Here is a 17,249-nt window from a genome sequence, read left to right as displayed (position 1 = left end):
ACAAACTCTTATAATTCATTGCAAATAATATATAATTCACATATAGAATAAAGAAACAAATCTTACTTCCAGTGACATTCTGATATATACAATGAACCATAATGTTCTCTGCGACACCAAATGAAGAGACACCATCATGAAACTTTAGATACCATTGACAGGGAGGGGGGGACTTGTTTTAATCGATTTATAGATTTTTAAGCTTGCACACCAGGTGTTCACCACCACTAAAGAAAAATCCTTCTGGTTGTTTCACACAAACCTTTTCTTCCATATCACCATTGAAAAAAGTCGTTTTCACGTCCATTTATTGCATATAATACTGTAATTATGCGAAGAGAAACTTTCTTGGACACATACAAAAATATATCTCCCTAGACGAATCATTTCTATTTGAGTGAATTCTTTTTCAACAAGTCTTGTTAGACCATTAGGACACTGAACAAGATCTCAGAATCGATTTGATGTCATCAAATTCATTTATGACATCATATCATAATTTTGATTCACTACAACTCATGACCTGTGAAAACGTTTCAGGATCATTTTCAGCTCCAATATTAAAGTCTGATTCTTACATATGCTCAATATAATCACTAGGTATTGCTGGTTTTTCTTATTATAGTAGATCTCCTTAAGTTGTATCTTGAGGAGCTTCTTGATAAATTGTTTGATCAATAATTGTTTCTTGTTCGCATTTTATGGATATAATTGGACAATGGTTTTTTAGAAAATGAAATATATAGAGAAAAAATGGGTCAAGTAAAAATCAATGTGAATAGTGTCTGTGTTAACTGTTATAGACTGGAGTGCTAGAAAAGTTAAAAGCACTTGGACTGTCTGGCAGCCCAATATATTTGGGCCACGTAGAAGCCCATTGTGCAGAAGAGATCTGAAAGCAGAAGGCTCTTGCTTGGGGAAAAGGAAACCTTAGCTAGGGCTCAACATTGCACCAGTTTAATCGGTTCAAACTTATTTATCTGCTCCATAATCATCCTAGATTTTGGGTTTTTGGTGTGAATTTTGTTTCCAATACAAGAAATCTTTTCACCGCTACTCGGTTCCAGAGTTTTTGTTGTAGGCATTATAGATGGCACCAGCTGAGCCGAACAACGGTAGCGGCGGCTTCTCAGGCGATGGAGTCACTAAGGATCAGGCTTCAGTGAAGGCGCCTTCAAAAGACCCAAAAAAGAAGGATGAGAAGAAAGACGAAGATCTGGTGAGTACCAAAATTAATTTAGACATTATAATTTTGTTGCCAGTTAGCTGAGAAACTTTAATTTTCCAAGTTAATCGGAAGTTATGTATGTGGTAGCATAGTTGTTCATTTGAATGTATATTTCTTGTGTATTTGTCTGTTATGGAATTGGTGCACTTTTTATTTGCCACTTTTGTGTTGTAGTCGGAGGAGGACTTGGCTTTGAAGCAGCAGTTGGAGTTGTACGTGGAGAGGGTGCAAGACTCTGATCCCGGACTGCAGAAAGTTGCTCTGGAGAGCATGAGGTTTGTAGTATTTTCATGTTAAATTATATTTTCCAATTAAAGACAGCATGCTATTTGGGTCCGCTGGAGATTATTTCTTTGTCTAAGAGGCCATTTTCGTTGTGATGGAAAATGGCAACTGTGAAATGGTTGTCATGTGGGGACATGATTTTGGTTTCAATGCCCGCAAGATTACCTGGTACCTTGGCATCAATTCCCTGCACTTTAATCTCATGACGGTTATTAAATTATGTTGTTTGATATCATTGAGTTTATTGCCGAAGCTGAAAAGCTGAGAAAATACTTGTTTATTTAGTGCCTTTTTCCTGGAAGATAAATGGAGTTCTGAATCTGGTGAGCGAATAGAACATTTTGGGTTTCTGATCCTTGTGGAAAACAAATAATGTAAGCTTGTATAAACTGAGGCTGCACGTGATAACATGATGACCATATGCATGAGGTATTTAAAAAATGCTACTACTGCTACTTCTGGGGGAAAATGATTTGTTGTTTGAGAAACAGAGAGTATAGGAATCTGTTGAAATATGGCTTTCTTAATGGACTTAATTGGCTTTTCTTTTATTGAACAAAGACTAGGATTTGAGTTAGAAATTGCCGAGTTGCTGACTAATTAATTGTTGCAACTTACATAGATTCTGTCAGACCAAGGACTCGAAATAAGATGATTTGAATTATCCCAAGATTAATTAATTATGTGACTGGTGAAATGTGAAACATCCAAAATGTCACTGAATGTCTGGTTTTATTGAAGAGTGGCATAATTTTTGAAGAGTGGTATAAGTTCATGAAGAAACTTAAAGGATTAAAAGTTCACGTATACAAATGGAACAAAGAGGTCTTTGGGGATGTGGATGTGAAATACGCGTAGTTAGTTAAAAAAATTAGACAGTTGGACGAGCTAGAGACATGGGGGAATTGGTCGGATGTTTTTATTGAGGAAAGAAGGGTAGTGAGGTGCGAAATGTTTTTTTAGAAGGTTTCAAATGGAAAGTCAAAAAGCAGATGTGATGGCCGAGGGAAGGGGCCCAAAACTCGAAGATTTTCATGCCTTACTGAATAATTGAAGGAATAGATCACTGATAGATAAATTGGAATCGGAAGATGGGTCTGTGGTTATGAATGTTTGTCAGATTGAAGAGTCTATAATCAGTTTTTATAGGAATCTTTATTGGAAACTGGATGGTGGGGGTGGTGGTGGGGGTTCGACGGGCTGGAGTGGAGCCCTATAAGTAGGGTGGATGCATAGGAGTTGGAGATTCCGTTTTCAGAGGAGGAGATTAAAAAAGCGGCGTTTGATAGCAATGGACCGATGGCTCCATGGCGGGACTGGTTTACATTGGCTTTTTATCAAAGTTGTTGGGATACAATCAAAGAGGATTTAGTGAAGGTGTTTAATAAATTCTTTGAAGAAGGCGTGGTCAATGAGATTACCAATGAGACTTACATTTGTCTAATCCCTAAGAAACAAGATGCGGTCAAGGTGAAGGACTTTAGGCCAACCAGTCTGATAACAAGCTTGTATAAGATTTTGGCTAAGGTCGTAACGAATAGGTTGAAGAAAGTAAGTCTTGAGCGAAACGATAGCGGATAATCAATGTCCATTTATACAAGGGAGACAGATTCTAGACTGTTGTCTTATAGCTAATGAAATAGTATGAGAAGTGTAAACGAAAGAAGAAGAAAAGGGTGTATATTCAAAGTTGTTTTGGAAAAGGCGTATGCTAATGTGGATTGGAGATTTTTGGATTTCGTGCTACAAAAGAAAGGTTTTGGTTCTAGATGGAGAAAGTAGATAATATCGAATGTCTCTTTTTCGATATTTATTAATGGAAGGCCACAGGGTAAAATAAAAGGGGAGAGATGTCTTAGGCAAGGGGATCCATTATCTTTTTTGCTATTTAATCTTGTGATTGATGGATTGGGGCGGTTGGTGGATAGGGCTAAGGTTGCGAATGAAGTCAGGGGGTTGGAAGTTGATAGAGATAAATAAAAATCTCTCACATCCAAGTTGCGGATGACACTTTATTTTTTGTTAAATCTAAGAGGCATTTGCGTTGTTTGGTGGAGATACTTAACTCTTTTAGCAAGAAGTCAAGACTGAAGATTGACTTGGAAAAAAGTGTTTTGTTGGGATTAAATTGTTCGGCAATGGAAGTGGAAGGGTTGGCTTCAAAGATTGAGTGTAAAAATGAGGAGTGACCAATTATATATCTTGAGGTACCGTTGGGAGGTAATTCTCGGAATTATGACTTTTGGGAACTCGTGATATCTAAGATGTCAAAGAAACTAGCAAGCTGAAAAAAAACGTTTTTATCAAGGGGGAGACCGATTAACCTTGATAACGGCAGTGTTGAGTGCGATGCCAACGTATTTCATGTCTCTATTTAAGGTACCATTAGGTGTGGTAGATAATATGAAAAGATTATGAGGGATTTTCTGTGGGACGGAGCCGACGGGAAGGGGCATTGCCATTTGGTTGCTTGGGATCAATTTTGCAAACCAAAAGATAAGGGTGGTTGGGAATGTGGAATATTTGCTTGAGGAATAAGACATAGAGAAATGGTGGTGGAGATGTTTTGTGGAAAAAAGTTAGTAAGAGCATTTATAGATTGCAAGATAATGGTTGGGACATGAGGTTGGCAAGTAATATGACTTTTAGAAATCGCTGGAAATTTATCACTCGATCTTATCTGGATTTTCATCTTTTAGTTAGGGCGGTGTTCAAAGTGGGGAATATAATTCGTTTTTGAGAGGATACTTGGTGGGGGGTTTCGTCGTTCAAAGATCTTTTTTCATCTCTTTTCCATATCTCCTCGATTTATAACAAACCTATTAGCAGTTTCATTAGTGAGGTGGACCTTCCGGTTAATTCCACCTATGCGTGGGATCTGCGCTTCAAAAGGGCTTTGAATGAGGTTGAAATTGATGAGTTGAGTACTTTGTTAGGGATTTTAGCAACTGTTCATTTGGAGTTGGGTAAGGCGGATTTTAGGGTTTGGTTGAGGGACTCTTCAGGGTCTTTTTCTGTTAAATCTTTTTTTGAGTTTTTTTTTCCAGTCACTAATTTTCATAATTTCCCTTATTTTTATAATATCGGGATAGAACCTATCCCACATGAAGTTCAAGTTTTCTTGTGGGATGTGGCTTTGGGAAAATTGCCGACTTGCGATTATTTGCCAAAATGATGGCCTAACTGTGCTTTATGTTTGAACTGATGTACACTTAGCTGAACAAAGAGCATAATCAAGATCACCTAATTTTGTATTGTTTGTTTACGAGTGGAATTTGGAACATAGTATTGCAAGAATTGGGTATGAAGTAGATATTTCCAAGAGCTGCGCACGATATGTTTCTTTTGGACCTGAGATTACCTAACTGATGGAAATGTCGGACCTTTTGGAATGTGGTAGACCATTGCTTATTTTGGGCCATCTAGTTGGAGCGGAAGAATTTTCAATGATATAGCAGATTCTATAGAAAAGGTTTGGGAAAATATCATATTTAAGGTTGCTAGTTGAACGAGAAATATTGTAGAGTTTAATTTCAGATCTAGTCAGTGATTAGAAATTTTTATGTCATTGATGATAATATAGTATTTCTTGTATTGTGCTTTTGCGGATATCTTATCCGCCTCCATGTACTCTGTTTTCCTATTTTGATATAATTTCGTTTCATATAAAAAAAAATCACCGAGACTCACCACGTTCATGATTACCTAGAAACTGTGATGTTGATGCATTATGCCCCAACATCCGAATTTTCAAGCAATTGTCCTAATGGTATTTTATAATAAATTGTTGGAAATGTATTATTTGGATCCATACATACTGTTCCAATTTAATCGAATTTAATGTAATTCTCGTAATTACGGTTGGATTTTGATATGATTTTTTCCATATAGATTAGAAGTTTTTCGTTTATGTTAGGACTTGTAGTATAGTAACTTACACATAAAGAACAGAGATAATATACATTTCTACTAAATTTCGCTACTTTGACCTATTTTGCGCGCATACAACTCTTATTTCAGTTTCTAACAGGCCTTCTGTCTTCGTTACCCATTTTTTGCTCGTCATATATGTTGGAACATGCCTCATTAGTCTCAATCGGGTATAAGAAGTAGAGGTGTACAATTGGTTATAACCGAACCGAAATGAACAAAACTGAACAAACCGATTTTTTTCGATCAACCGAACCGACCGATTTTAGCCTTTAAAACGATTAAACCGGTGACCGAAACAACCGTTTTTGTTTTTTCAAAACCTAGATTTTTCAATTTTTTTGTCCCTCGTCTAATTTTTTATTGAATTCCGACAATCAGTTATTCCTCAAAGTTGAAATGAAACTTGAAAAATAGATTCCTTGAATGTATAGGCCCACTATCAAAGTTTTAACTCAAAAACCCCAACACGAAAAAAAATCACAATGAAAGTCAAGCCCAAATTCTTATAATTTAATTTTTTTAATATATATAAATCTATATCGGTTTAACCAAATTTTCAAATTCAAAATCGAAATCGAACCGATTTAACCGATATTTTTGAAAAAAAACCCATCGACCTATTTAACCGAATCGAATTTCTGATTCAATTCGGTTCGGTCGGTTATTTTAGTTAAACCAGTGTTTTGCTCACCCCTAATAGGAAGTGTTGGTCCATTGTGAAAGGGTGGACTATTTTTGCGATTGAGCAACATTGAATATGGGCTGCAGTTTAAAGATTATGGTCAAAAAGTCATTTGGTGGTGAATCCTGGTATTCTAAAGGCTGAAAATATTATGCAATGCCTGGATGGTTTTGAATAAATTTTTGCAGATTTTTCGAAAATCTTTCCAGAACTTTGAAATAAATCAACCCGAAATTTGGAGTTTATAAATTTGGTCAAGTATGAATCGGCGTCCTAAACTCTAACAACCTGTTTTCACATGACTTATATGGGTTGGATTTCTTTCTGTTATGATGATTGTTGAGTTGTTTATTTTAGATCGACTGTAAACATAGTAATATTTTTTTTCAAACATGGATAATTATGCATGATTTTTGGTTTATATCAAACCTATCAGTAAACAATACTAAAAAATTTAGCCTATTTAATAAAATTTTTGAGGATTAGCCACTTCCACTTCCACTTCTTAACATTGGAATAAAGTATGTTGTGCTAATTGATGACATGATCTATCCGGTGGTTGATGTATGTTTTTCACTTCAGGCAAGAAATTCGTACTGCGACAAGTTCTATGACTTCAGTTCCAAAACCTTTGAAGTTCTTACGTCCTCATTATGGAACTCTACAAGCACATTATGAGAAAATGGCAGACTCTGACCTCAAGGTAAAAATATCAGGCCATTATTCCATTATCATATGGTATCAAACTATCAGAGTGTCAACTTCTCTGATTTAGAAATTTTTTAAATTATTTTGTGCAGAAACTCCTTGCAGATATACTCTCTGTTTTGGCCTTGACAATGTCTCCTGAAGGAGAGAGGGTACACTTTCTCAACCCACTGCATTAGCATAGGTTTTTTAGTTCTTTTCACAGCATCACAGTTATTGTCTTATTAGATATGCAGCTTAACTTTTTTCTATGCAATTTTGTGAAACATTGAATGAAATAAACAAAACAAAAGAGTTCATTTCAGGTGATTACGGTCATGACTTAATATTTTGCACGTTTACATTAACCTTTTATAAACTAATTTATTCAGTTATCAATTATTTGTTGCACATCCAACCCAGACTTTAAGTTCTTCAAAACAATTATCATTGAATTTCTTTCCAAATTAATCCACACAATGAAGCAGTTTCGTTTCTTTGCAAATATCTGCATTTGTTTCTTCAATCCATGAAATAACAACCTTCTTCATAGAGTATCTGAGGACAGATCTCCGTACAATATGAAGTCTAAATTAGTTTTATTCTTATAAGTAATATAATTTGGTTTGGATGCTGAATAGTGTACTGGAGTCTGAGTTTGTGTTTTGTGTGTACAATATGATGACCTTTTAAGTGCAAATGCCAAAAATTTCAGGCGAGCTTGAAATACAGATTGTTAGGGTCGGACGGTGATATTGGTTCATGGGGTCATGAGTATGTCAGGTGAGAATCCCTATCCATTTAGTCCTATTGGTTGGTAACCTGTGACATTAAAAAAGTACTCCTTCACTAGGCAACCTACACATATCTTGTTTATTTCTCGTGTGTTCCTCATTCTTGCTGTCCTATTTATTTCATTCATTGGTGTGCATTGCACAAGTCGTGTATCAAGGTGAAACACGACTAATCGGGGAAATTTTGTGCATCTCATGATGATTTTTTTTTCTATTTTATGTTTTAGCCAGTTGTGTTCTTACAACATTGTTTGAAGAATTTATAATTTTTTTTTTTGATTATTTTGGGTATTGATGCTATGCTAATGCAGGAATTTGGCTGGAGAAATTGCTCTAGAGTATGGAAAACGGCAGGTTAGACCATTTATGGGACTTTTCACTCTTAAACGCATGCAAATGCTCAGAGTCCTTGCAAATTTTGATTGATTGTTCTAGTATTATTTTCCGCCTTTATGTATTTTGATACATTGTATTACCACGTAAATTGCTTTGAATGGGTAAATCAATAATTTGTCCTCGAGGATCCGACGTTAATCCTCTCATACCTACTAATTGATGTACTGAGATGCATTTCCTGTAGCTCCCGAAAAAGACATTATATGGACTGAGCAGGAGTTAAGAGAGAGACCACTCTCAAGTGTGCTTGATGATTGAATTGAAACCAACTTAATTTGGTTTGCATCGGGCCCTTGTGTGAAAAGTCTAAAAAGCATAAAATTCCCATAAAAAATATTTATAGGCTACTGTATCCTCATTTTTTTTTAAAATCGAGCACATCAAACCCCCGTATTAAAAAAAAAACTCAAGCACATTTACCCAATTTCTAAGGGTTTTTATGTCTGATTTTTAAAAGCACATGGTTTTAAATAATTAAGTTTATAAAGGGGTTTTTTACTTTTTTGAATTTTTATTGGGGTGCTGAGTTTTTCCTTAAAATTTGTGGTAGCTGATAAAAAAATTGTTGGGTTATCGCTAGTCAGTCATACACTATGGAATATAAGGCATTTTAAAGTTTTGAAGATAAACTGACTTTTCAATATAATATATATAGAGTATTTTTCAGGGCATGAAAATCAATTAAGAATAATGGTTATGTTGAAAAATATAAAAATAAGATAAAAGTATTTCGTCTGGAGATTGTATTGGAGAATGTGATATATGTTTGTTTTTGTTTTTGGTAGAGTGGAAATTGTCTTTGAAAACATTATCAAGAACAGCCTGTCTTTCAACTTCAATGAATGAAATGCACAGCCTTTAGTATAAGTGTATGTTTTTGTTTCGGGAGAATGGAAATGTTCTTGAAAAACATTATATCACGAATAGCCTGTCTTTCAGCTCCATTTAATACAGCCTTTTTATATAAAATCATTGTGAGAAATAGCCGTGGAAATCATTGTAGGAGGAGGAAAGTATTTGTCGAATAACCCCGTTTCTTTTCTGCACTACTTTACAGCCTGATATGTAATTAATTCATGCCGTATCTTTCTTACAAAGTACAAACAACACATAAAAAACTTATCTAGCCTTCTAGAAATATCACCTATTTATTTAACTTTTAATGATTAGAAGCTTAGAGTAACCTACAGGTATAAAATGATCTAAATTGGAAAATTATCAGTTGTAAAAATATGATGAAGGTTTTTGTTATAGATAGAAATGCTGAGCGTGACGTTGAGAGGAGGATTTTGTGGTGACTCAGGATTCTGTCATGGCGTCGTGATTTGGATTAATGAACAAGATGAAGTGTGGGATAATGTTAGTAGTAAAATTAGTGTACAAAACAAAACCAAAAAATAAAAAATATATCAAATGTGAATGCAACAACATGCCCTTTATTACAAAGCAGAAAAGAGATTAAAGTTTGTTACAAGGAGTCAAGGATCTAGTTGGTTGGTTTCTTTGGATTATATGGTCCCTAACTCCTACTTGAGTAGTCTTTTTACTCTTACCACTTTGTTTTTGCAGTTTAGGAATATCATCTACTTTGATATACTTAGTCAGGAATCCGCGCCAATTATGTTGCTTTGAATAATGACTTGGGTGAATTTTATGATTTTTATTTGGAAAATTTGAAAGAGTTGAAATTTACACCTTTCTCCTTTTGCTTGATGCTTGAAGTTTCTTTATGAACGTTACTGCTTATGCTCTAGAAATAAAATGTCTGAACAAGTTTCTTTGCTGCGTCATCTATTTCAGGGTGAAGAAACCTCAATCGATGATTTAATGGACCTGGTTGTGCAAATTGTTGCCTTCCATATGAAGGTATGATCGTTGTCGTGTACTGTTATTTGTTTAATATTAAGGTAGAGCAGTTAATAGTCTTCTTTGATATATGTAATTATTACCCTCTGTCTACACCGTAAGCAGTAAGTTTTTACTTCAAGTTGTGTATATCTTCTTTTGTTCTTAGAATAAAGTTTTTAGATTGGTTTTGTTCATGTTTTTTGCAGCATAATGCTGAGCCCGAGGCAGTTGATCTTTTGATGGAGGTATTATTGCCGATCCTTAAATGTATTTATTCTGTCATGAAGAATTTAGTGAACATCACAAAAACAGAGAACAAATTTTTCTATTCCTCTTTTTTATCCAGGTTGAAGACCTTGATCTCTTAGTTGAGCATGTGGACAGCACAAATTATAAAAGGACCTGCCTATACCTTACTAGTTCGGCAAAGTAAGTGGATGTGTTTGAGCGTATTTTTAGATTTGTGTCACTCTATTGGCGGCCATTTTTGCATTGAATAGCTACCTCTTTCATTGATCACAAGCCTCTTCTGTTACCCTTTTGCTGTTTCCATGGGTATATGAGACCAAAAACTTAACCGGGAGTTCTATATTAAATTTTAGATTGAAGGAGTGTTCTTGTAGATTTGGTCTGGCTTGATCTGTTGGCTATTGAAATTGATATTGAAAGTGACAATTTTTTATTGTATTCCTCATTGTTTTGGTGGTCATTACATATTTTGTTGCTGTACATAAAAAATTCAGGTATCTTCCTGGACCAGATGACATGTTGGTTCTGGATATTGCACACACTATCTACATGAAATTTGAAGAATATCCCAGAGCCCTGCAGATTGCTCTGTACCTTGACAATATGCAGGTTTGTATTTAGTGTGATTATGGTATTCTTACTTCAGGACTTCTAATCAAGGAAACTTTGGATGGAAGTTTGTGGTGTGAGATTGTATATCATGTATCAGATGTGAAATCATAGATCCAAGAATAATATACGTGCCTTGCTTACTTGACAAAACTTTATGTTTAGGGACAATTTTTTTTAAAGGCACACTGTATATTTTTAAAATCAAAAGACACATTGGGTCTATTGGGCGTACTTTCCTCTTATGATGTTTATTCCTCTAATATTATGTCTGGGTTTTCTTTTGCAGTATGTGAAACAACTCTTTTCAACTTGTAATGATCTTAAGAAAAAGCGGCAGTTTTGCTTTATACTTGCTCGGCATGTAAGTCATCTGCATTTTTTCTTGCAGTTACTTCGTCGTCGACCTTTCTTTTCTTTTCTCTTCGTTGTGTACCCTTGATTTCTGTCTCTGTTTACTTTGTTCCTGCTCATATTTTTAAGGTTTTGGGATATGTGTATTTTGGGTGGTAATTGTTTTTACTTTGTATTCTGCTGCACTGCAGAACAGTTAACGGTTGAACTAGAGGTCTATATGATAGCTCTCAGAGTTGAAAGAGTTATTGTCACTAAAGCATATGTAGCCGTCCTGTAAATCTTAGAATAATATTATATCCGACACTTGTTGAAGGAATTACTTACTTTCCTCGTATGCCTGAACCATTGTGAGTTATATCATGTAGAGTATGAACGTGCATAATCTTCCGATTTTGAGCTTTGGTTGAGATTTAATTGTAGGTTACAATCTGCTATTGCATTTTTTGTATTGCCATTTGGCATTCTCCTTAATGCCCACGCCTCTCATGTTACATAGAATGACTGTGTGTGTCTGTGGGTGGTTAAATAAATAATGGATAAGAGAAAGTTAAAGCGAAAAATAATATATGTGAACCAGTATATGATATTTTTCGTCTTTTATTAAGAAAGTTTGCACTTAAAAATATTTGTTATAAATCTGTCTTCAGACATCATTAAACTGATTGTATAGAAGGCTTAGAGCATTCCTTTGAGTTTTGGAATTGAGGAAAACAAGTGGAATTGCATTTTGGTTCTTGTGACCTGTGGGAAAATGTCATCCAGCCCATTTTAGACAGGGCAGTAGCTGGAAATATAAATTGATCAATCTTTTATGTTACATTGGTGCTCGGTCCTTATTGATATATTGGTGCTCACTCTCTTGTTCTTATGCAGGGAATTACATTTGAACTTGATGAAGAAATGTGTGCTGATGATGAAGAAAGAGAAGCCTTGCAAGAAATCATTAATAACTCAAAGTTAAATGAAGGTTATCTTGCACTTGCGCGTGATATTGAAGTCATGGAGCCCAAATCTCCGGATGATATATACAAGGTCTGTCTGGTCTTTGAGGTCTCACTTTTTTTTACTATCTTTGAGGTTCTTGCCTCTTGCATATTTTTTATCGCCCTTGCTGGTAATGTGTATATTTCCCGCGTTCCTTACAAGCATGATAAAAAATAAAAAGTGCATTGTCTTGATTTTAATATTTTCCGTGGATCTATAGGCACACTTGCTTGATGGCCGAGGTAGTGGTGGGGGAACTGTTGATTCTGCCAGGCAGAACTTGGCTGCAACATTTGTCAATGCATTTGTAAATGCTGGCTTTGGTCAGGTATGCCATTGGTATAAATAATTTTCTACCAGGAAAAAGTCAAGGTCATCTCTCACTCTCTCTACTTAATGTGGTGTCATTATATTCGTGCAGGATAAGTTGATGACACCTTCATCGGAAACATCAAGTGGTGGTTCTTCAACGAGTTGGCTCTTCAAAAATAAAGAACATGGAAAAGCTAGTGCTGCAGCTAGTCTGGTGTGTACTTTTCCTATTTGTCTATGTTTATTCTGTTTATTGATTTTCTCCTAGCTAGAAGGTCATTATGTCTGAACCTTTGCAGGGCATGATTTTACTCTGGGATGTCGATTCTGGGCTTGCTCAACTTGATAAATATTTTCATAGCACTGACACTCATGTCATTGCTGGAGCATTACTAGGAGTTGGGATTGTGAATTGTAATGTTCAGAATGATTGTGATCCTGTAAGTTTCAGTTTCAGACCCGTGGGATTATTGTGCATCTACTGACTTATAAAATTCATTTGTTTGATTATAATGTGGGCTTGTTACTTTACCGACCTCTAATATTTTTTTACTCTCAGGCATTGGCTCTTTTGGCTGAATACATTGATAAAGAAGATTCTTCTACCAGAATAGGTGCAATTATGGGCCTCGGTCTTGCATACGCAGGTTCTCAGAATGAGCAAGTGAGTTCGTTTTGTGCAGAACCATAAAACAGCAGTTCAAGATTTTTATAACTTGATCTGTGAAATTTGATCTCTCTTGTTTTTGCATCCTCCCATCCTTGAACAAAATTCGGTCTGTGATGCATTACGGTTTGGTTCTAATTAGCTTTGCGACTTCCAGATTCGCATTAAACTTACTCCCATACTTGGAGATTCAAAGGATTCTCTCGATGTGATTGCATTTACTGCAATATCGCTAGGCTTGGTGTATGTGGGTTCTTGTAATGAAGAGGTTGCACAGGCAATCATATTTGCATTGATGGATCGAAGTGAGTCAGAATTGGGGGAGCCCCTCACTCGCCTCTTGTCCCTCGGTCTCGGTCTTCTGTACCTTGGAAAGCAGGTAAGAGATACTCCTGAATGTGGATCAAAATCAATTGACACTTAATTTACATCAAGTTATTAGACAATTCGGTATCTAATAAACCTCAATAAGTGTATAGTTTATTATTAATTTTCTGGTATGGAGCCATTAGGTGTAATGGTAGCTTAAATTCCCATCAAATGCAGCATAAAATCAAGCTATTGCAACCATTGTTGGAATTGGATCTGACACGCTTGTGCTCCTTAGTTAAAGTTTTTAATTTGCGCAAACATTTATTTCATGTTTGATTGGGATGAGCTCTCACAAGCACACTGTAAAAAGAAGCTGGATAAATTTGTTTGCTTTAATGCTCAGGCTAGATTGTTTTTCTTTCTCTTCTGTATGACAGGAAAGTGTGGAAGCTACGGCTGAGGTTTCAAAGACTTTCAACGAAAAAATTAGAAAACATTGTGACATGACTCTGCTTTCTTGTGCTTATGCTGGAACTGGGAATGTTCTCAAGGTAATAAACCCTTGTTGCGCATAAAGGCATTTTGGTGTGTTAATTTTGGTGGTTCTTACCATTTTACTGTGTCAATTTTGTTTCCTATTACCTTTTCCCATTATAGGTGCAACACTTCCTTGGTCAGTGTGCACATCATCTAGAGAAGGGTGAATCATACCAAGGACCAGCTGTTCTTGGAATTGCTATGGTAGCAATGGCAGAGGATCTGGGACTTGAGATGGCCATTCGGTCATTGGAGCATCTCTTGCAGTATGGGGAGCAGAATATTAGAAGAGCTGTTCCTTTGGCTCTAGGTCTCCTCTGCGTATCAAATCCAAAGGTACTTTTTTCTTTTTTTTTTCTCTTGTTCTTTATCCTGTTTCTTTTCTTTTCCTTTTTTTAAAATCAAAATTCTTAAAACCCCCTTAATTCGTTCCTATTAATTTTTTGGGGTCCCTTTGGTGGTCTAATCAGGTCAATGTCATGGACACTTTAAGCAGGCTTAGTCATGATGCAGACACAGAAGTTGCAATGGTAGTTTGATACTTAAGCCGACGAGTTTTTGGTTGATTTTTTGTCATAGTCATTGTTGTGCAATTCATTGATTTGGACTTTGGTACTCAGTGTATGCTTCTTGAACTATGTAGGCAGCCGTTATTTCCTTGGGATTGATTGGTGCCGGTACCAATAATGCAAGAATTGCTGGAATGCTTCGTAATTTGTCAAGTTATTATTACAAAGATGCCAGTCTTCTTTTCTGTGTAGGGCCCATGTTGACCATTCTTGCATCTTGATGCATTTTTCACGCTCATTCAAATGTTGGGTTATTTTTGCGTGAGTAAAAAATTATCTGCATTCCTAATTGTGCAGGTGCGGATCGCTCAAGGTCTTGTCCATATGGGCAAAGGGTTGTTAACACTTTCACCCTACCATTCTGAAAAATTTTTGCTATCCCCGTAAGTTTTCTAGATTTCAACTCCTATTTGTAAAGAAAAAACGTATTTGTGGTATTTTGATGGCAGTTTTCATATTTTACTTGATGCTTGGACTCATCCATTATTTTCTAAAAATTGAAAGCGATATGCGGTCTAAATACATGATCATGCTTTGAAAATTTTCTTAATTTTTTATGTGGACCATGATTTGAAAATTATCGTAAAACTTTTGTATGGTGCAGCTGAGATAGTGGGGGTAATTTAACTAGTGTAATGATGACCTTTTTTGTTTATTTGAATGTAGAGAAGTGCAACTTGTTTCGACGCGTGCTTTACGTCATTGCCATGATACTTCTACTTTTTATCATATTGTCGTGATGTTCACATGGTTGCCATTGTTTCTATCCTTTGATTTTGGGTGAAGTACAAGTAGTGAAGTCATTGTCATATATGTGGAGCTGGGGGCAACGCTTTCTTACAATTTCCTGCTGCCTGTTCAATATTTAGGGTCTACTCTATACATCACTTGATAACCAATTATTCTCCTTGACCATTTGCAATAGAATTTTATATCTGTTGATTACAAGGCCTAAAAAATCTGGGTGATGGTGATTGCTTTTTTAGAGTGAATTTCAATTCCATTTTTTTTTATCAAGTTAAACAATTTCAATATTAATTCTGGTTGATTCAAGATTATTTCTCAAATCAAATCCTCAGTCCAAGCTCAGCCTTAAGAGGCATTACGGTTTATTCGTATTTGACTATCTGTATATTTTCATTCTAATATGAAGCACTGCGATTTTATTGAAGGATTTTGCTTGGCTTTTACTGCATTATATTTTATGAAATCTTGAGCACCCCCACCCCCGCCCCTCCCTCGCAAGTCACATCCACACTCACTCTTCTTTTTCCTCCTTCCAGTACTGCCCTGGCGGGACTCGTGACTATGCTGCATGCATGTCTTGACATGAAAGCTATCATCTTGGGGAAATATCATTATGTTCTTTACTTCCTTGTTCTGGCTATGCAGGTGTGACATTACTCCATCTCTTGTTCTGTTTGTTATTCTCGTTCCCATTATATTTGTTATGTGAATGCCCTTCCGTAATAAAAACGTCTGTCTGCAGCCAAGGATGCTAATGACAGTGGATGAAAACCTTAAACCTCTGTCAGTGCCTGTCCGTGTTGGCCAGGCTGTCGATGTTGTTGGTCAAGCAGGTCGTCCCAAGACCATAACGGGTTTCCAAACTCACTCAACTCCTGTTCTTCTATCTGCTGGTGATAGGGCAGAACTTGCAACTGAGAAGTAAGATATGTGCTCTAATGCTGGTGTTCAATCTTCAATCGCATGCTAACACACGATGGTTTTTGCAGATACATACCTCTTTCGCCAATCCTCGAAGGATTTGTCATCTTAAAAGAGAACCCCGAGTACAAAGATGAAAATTGATACTGATATGGAAGTGTTTGCAAACAAGTCTTACGAAGAACCTAATGGGGCTTGTGATAAACACGTAAATTGAAAGCCAAATCGATCAAGAATCATGCATCAGCGAAGATGGCAAGGACACTTTCTTTTTTTCAGATTTGCATCTATGGTGGGTGCTTGACCGGACTGTTTAATAGCATTTTGAATTGGTGGATGGGGACAGGAGGGACTTGTTGTAAACATTGTTAATCTGGTGACCTGTTATTTTCAGCAAATTACAACTGCCACAAAACCATAGATGATAGTTATGATGTGATATCATCTTAACAAAGAGGTTCGGCGGATGAGATTCATTTGCAGCAGCTCACCTCTTAGTTTCATCGAAAAAGGTTCATAGGATTGCTATGACTTGGTGCTCATTCATTTTACTTGACTTTTTTCAATGATAATGATATTTAATTTCCAAATGTGAAGGAAAATATATTAATAATTTGTGAAAGAAGCTAAATCCCGGACAAGATGATGTGGGTTTGTTTCGAAGTATAACACCGTGTATTATAATAAATCTTGAATTTGATTTCCGAAGCGGCTAAACTTTATAATGTCGTAATTGAATTAAAATCCCTCATTTTACCAGTTATGGTCATTCCTCTCAATTATTATTAGTTCATTTTTAATTATAATTTGGCTGTAATTTCTTATAAAATCGTCGGAAACCCGCTTGTTTCGAGACTAGAAAATTGTAATCTATTATATTTTATTAAATTTTAGACATTTAAAGTAACCAACTTTGATGTCATGGTCTGTTTTAATAATTATATATATTAATAAAATATTAAAATTTTAATGTTAGTTATATGTAGTTCAGCAGATATAGTCATTATTTTTTGGGGTTTAGGTTATAGGTTCAATTTTTATTGAGATCATTTTTTTATTATTTAATTTTTCAAATTTTTTTTAATTTATATATCAAAATTATACTATAATATCTCACTATTTCTTATAATTA

At 35.6% G+C, this 17,249-nt stretch overlaps 1 protein-coding gene across 1 annotated transcript; it reads left to right on the top strand.

Annotated features, from left to right (window-relative positions):
• Positions 1–864: 864 nt before the first annotated feature.
• LOC140987634 (26S proteasome non-ATPase regulatory subunit 2 homolog A-like) lies at positions 865–16,784 on the top strand. Its single transcript, XM_073456218.1, has 25 exons — positions 865–1,219; positions 1,403–1,503; positions 6,711–6,831; positions 6,929–6,988; positions 7,531–7,598; positions 7,921–7,963; positions 9,806–9,871; positions 10,060–10,098; positions 10,200–10,282; positions 10,597–10,711; positions 11,001–11,075; positions 11,942–12,100; positions 12,273–12,380; positions 12,474–12,578; positions 12,664–12,804; positions 12,924–13,028; positions 13,189–13,410; positions 13,781–13,894; positions 14,001–14,216; positions 14,351–14,410; positions 14,524–14,637; positions 14,747–14,832; positions 15,733–15,841; positions 15,939–16,117; positions 16,186–16,784. Exons 1-25 carry the CDS (start codon positions 1,091–1,093, stop codon positions 16,259–16,261), a joined length of 2,694 nt encoding a protein of 897 aa, XP_073312319.1. The 5' UTR covers positions 865–1,090; the 3' UTR covers positions 16,262–16,784.
• Positions 16,785–17,249: the final 465 nt, after the last annotated feature.

This window comes from Primulina huaijiensis, chromosome 11, assembly GCF_012295235.1.
Source record: "Primulina huaijiensis isolate GDHJ02 chromosome 11, ASM1229523v2, whole genome shotgun sequence".
Taxonomy (NCBI): domain Eukaryota; kingdom Viridiplantae; phylum Streptophyta; class Magnoliopsida; order Lamiales; family Gesneriaceae; genus Primulina; species Primulina huaijiensis.
This window is presented reverse-complemented; position numbering and strand designations above follow the sequence as displayed.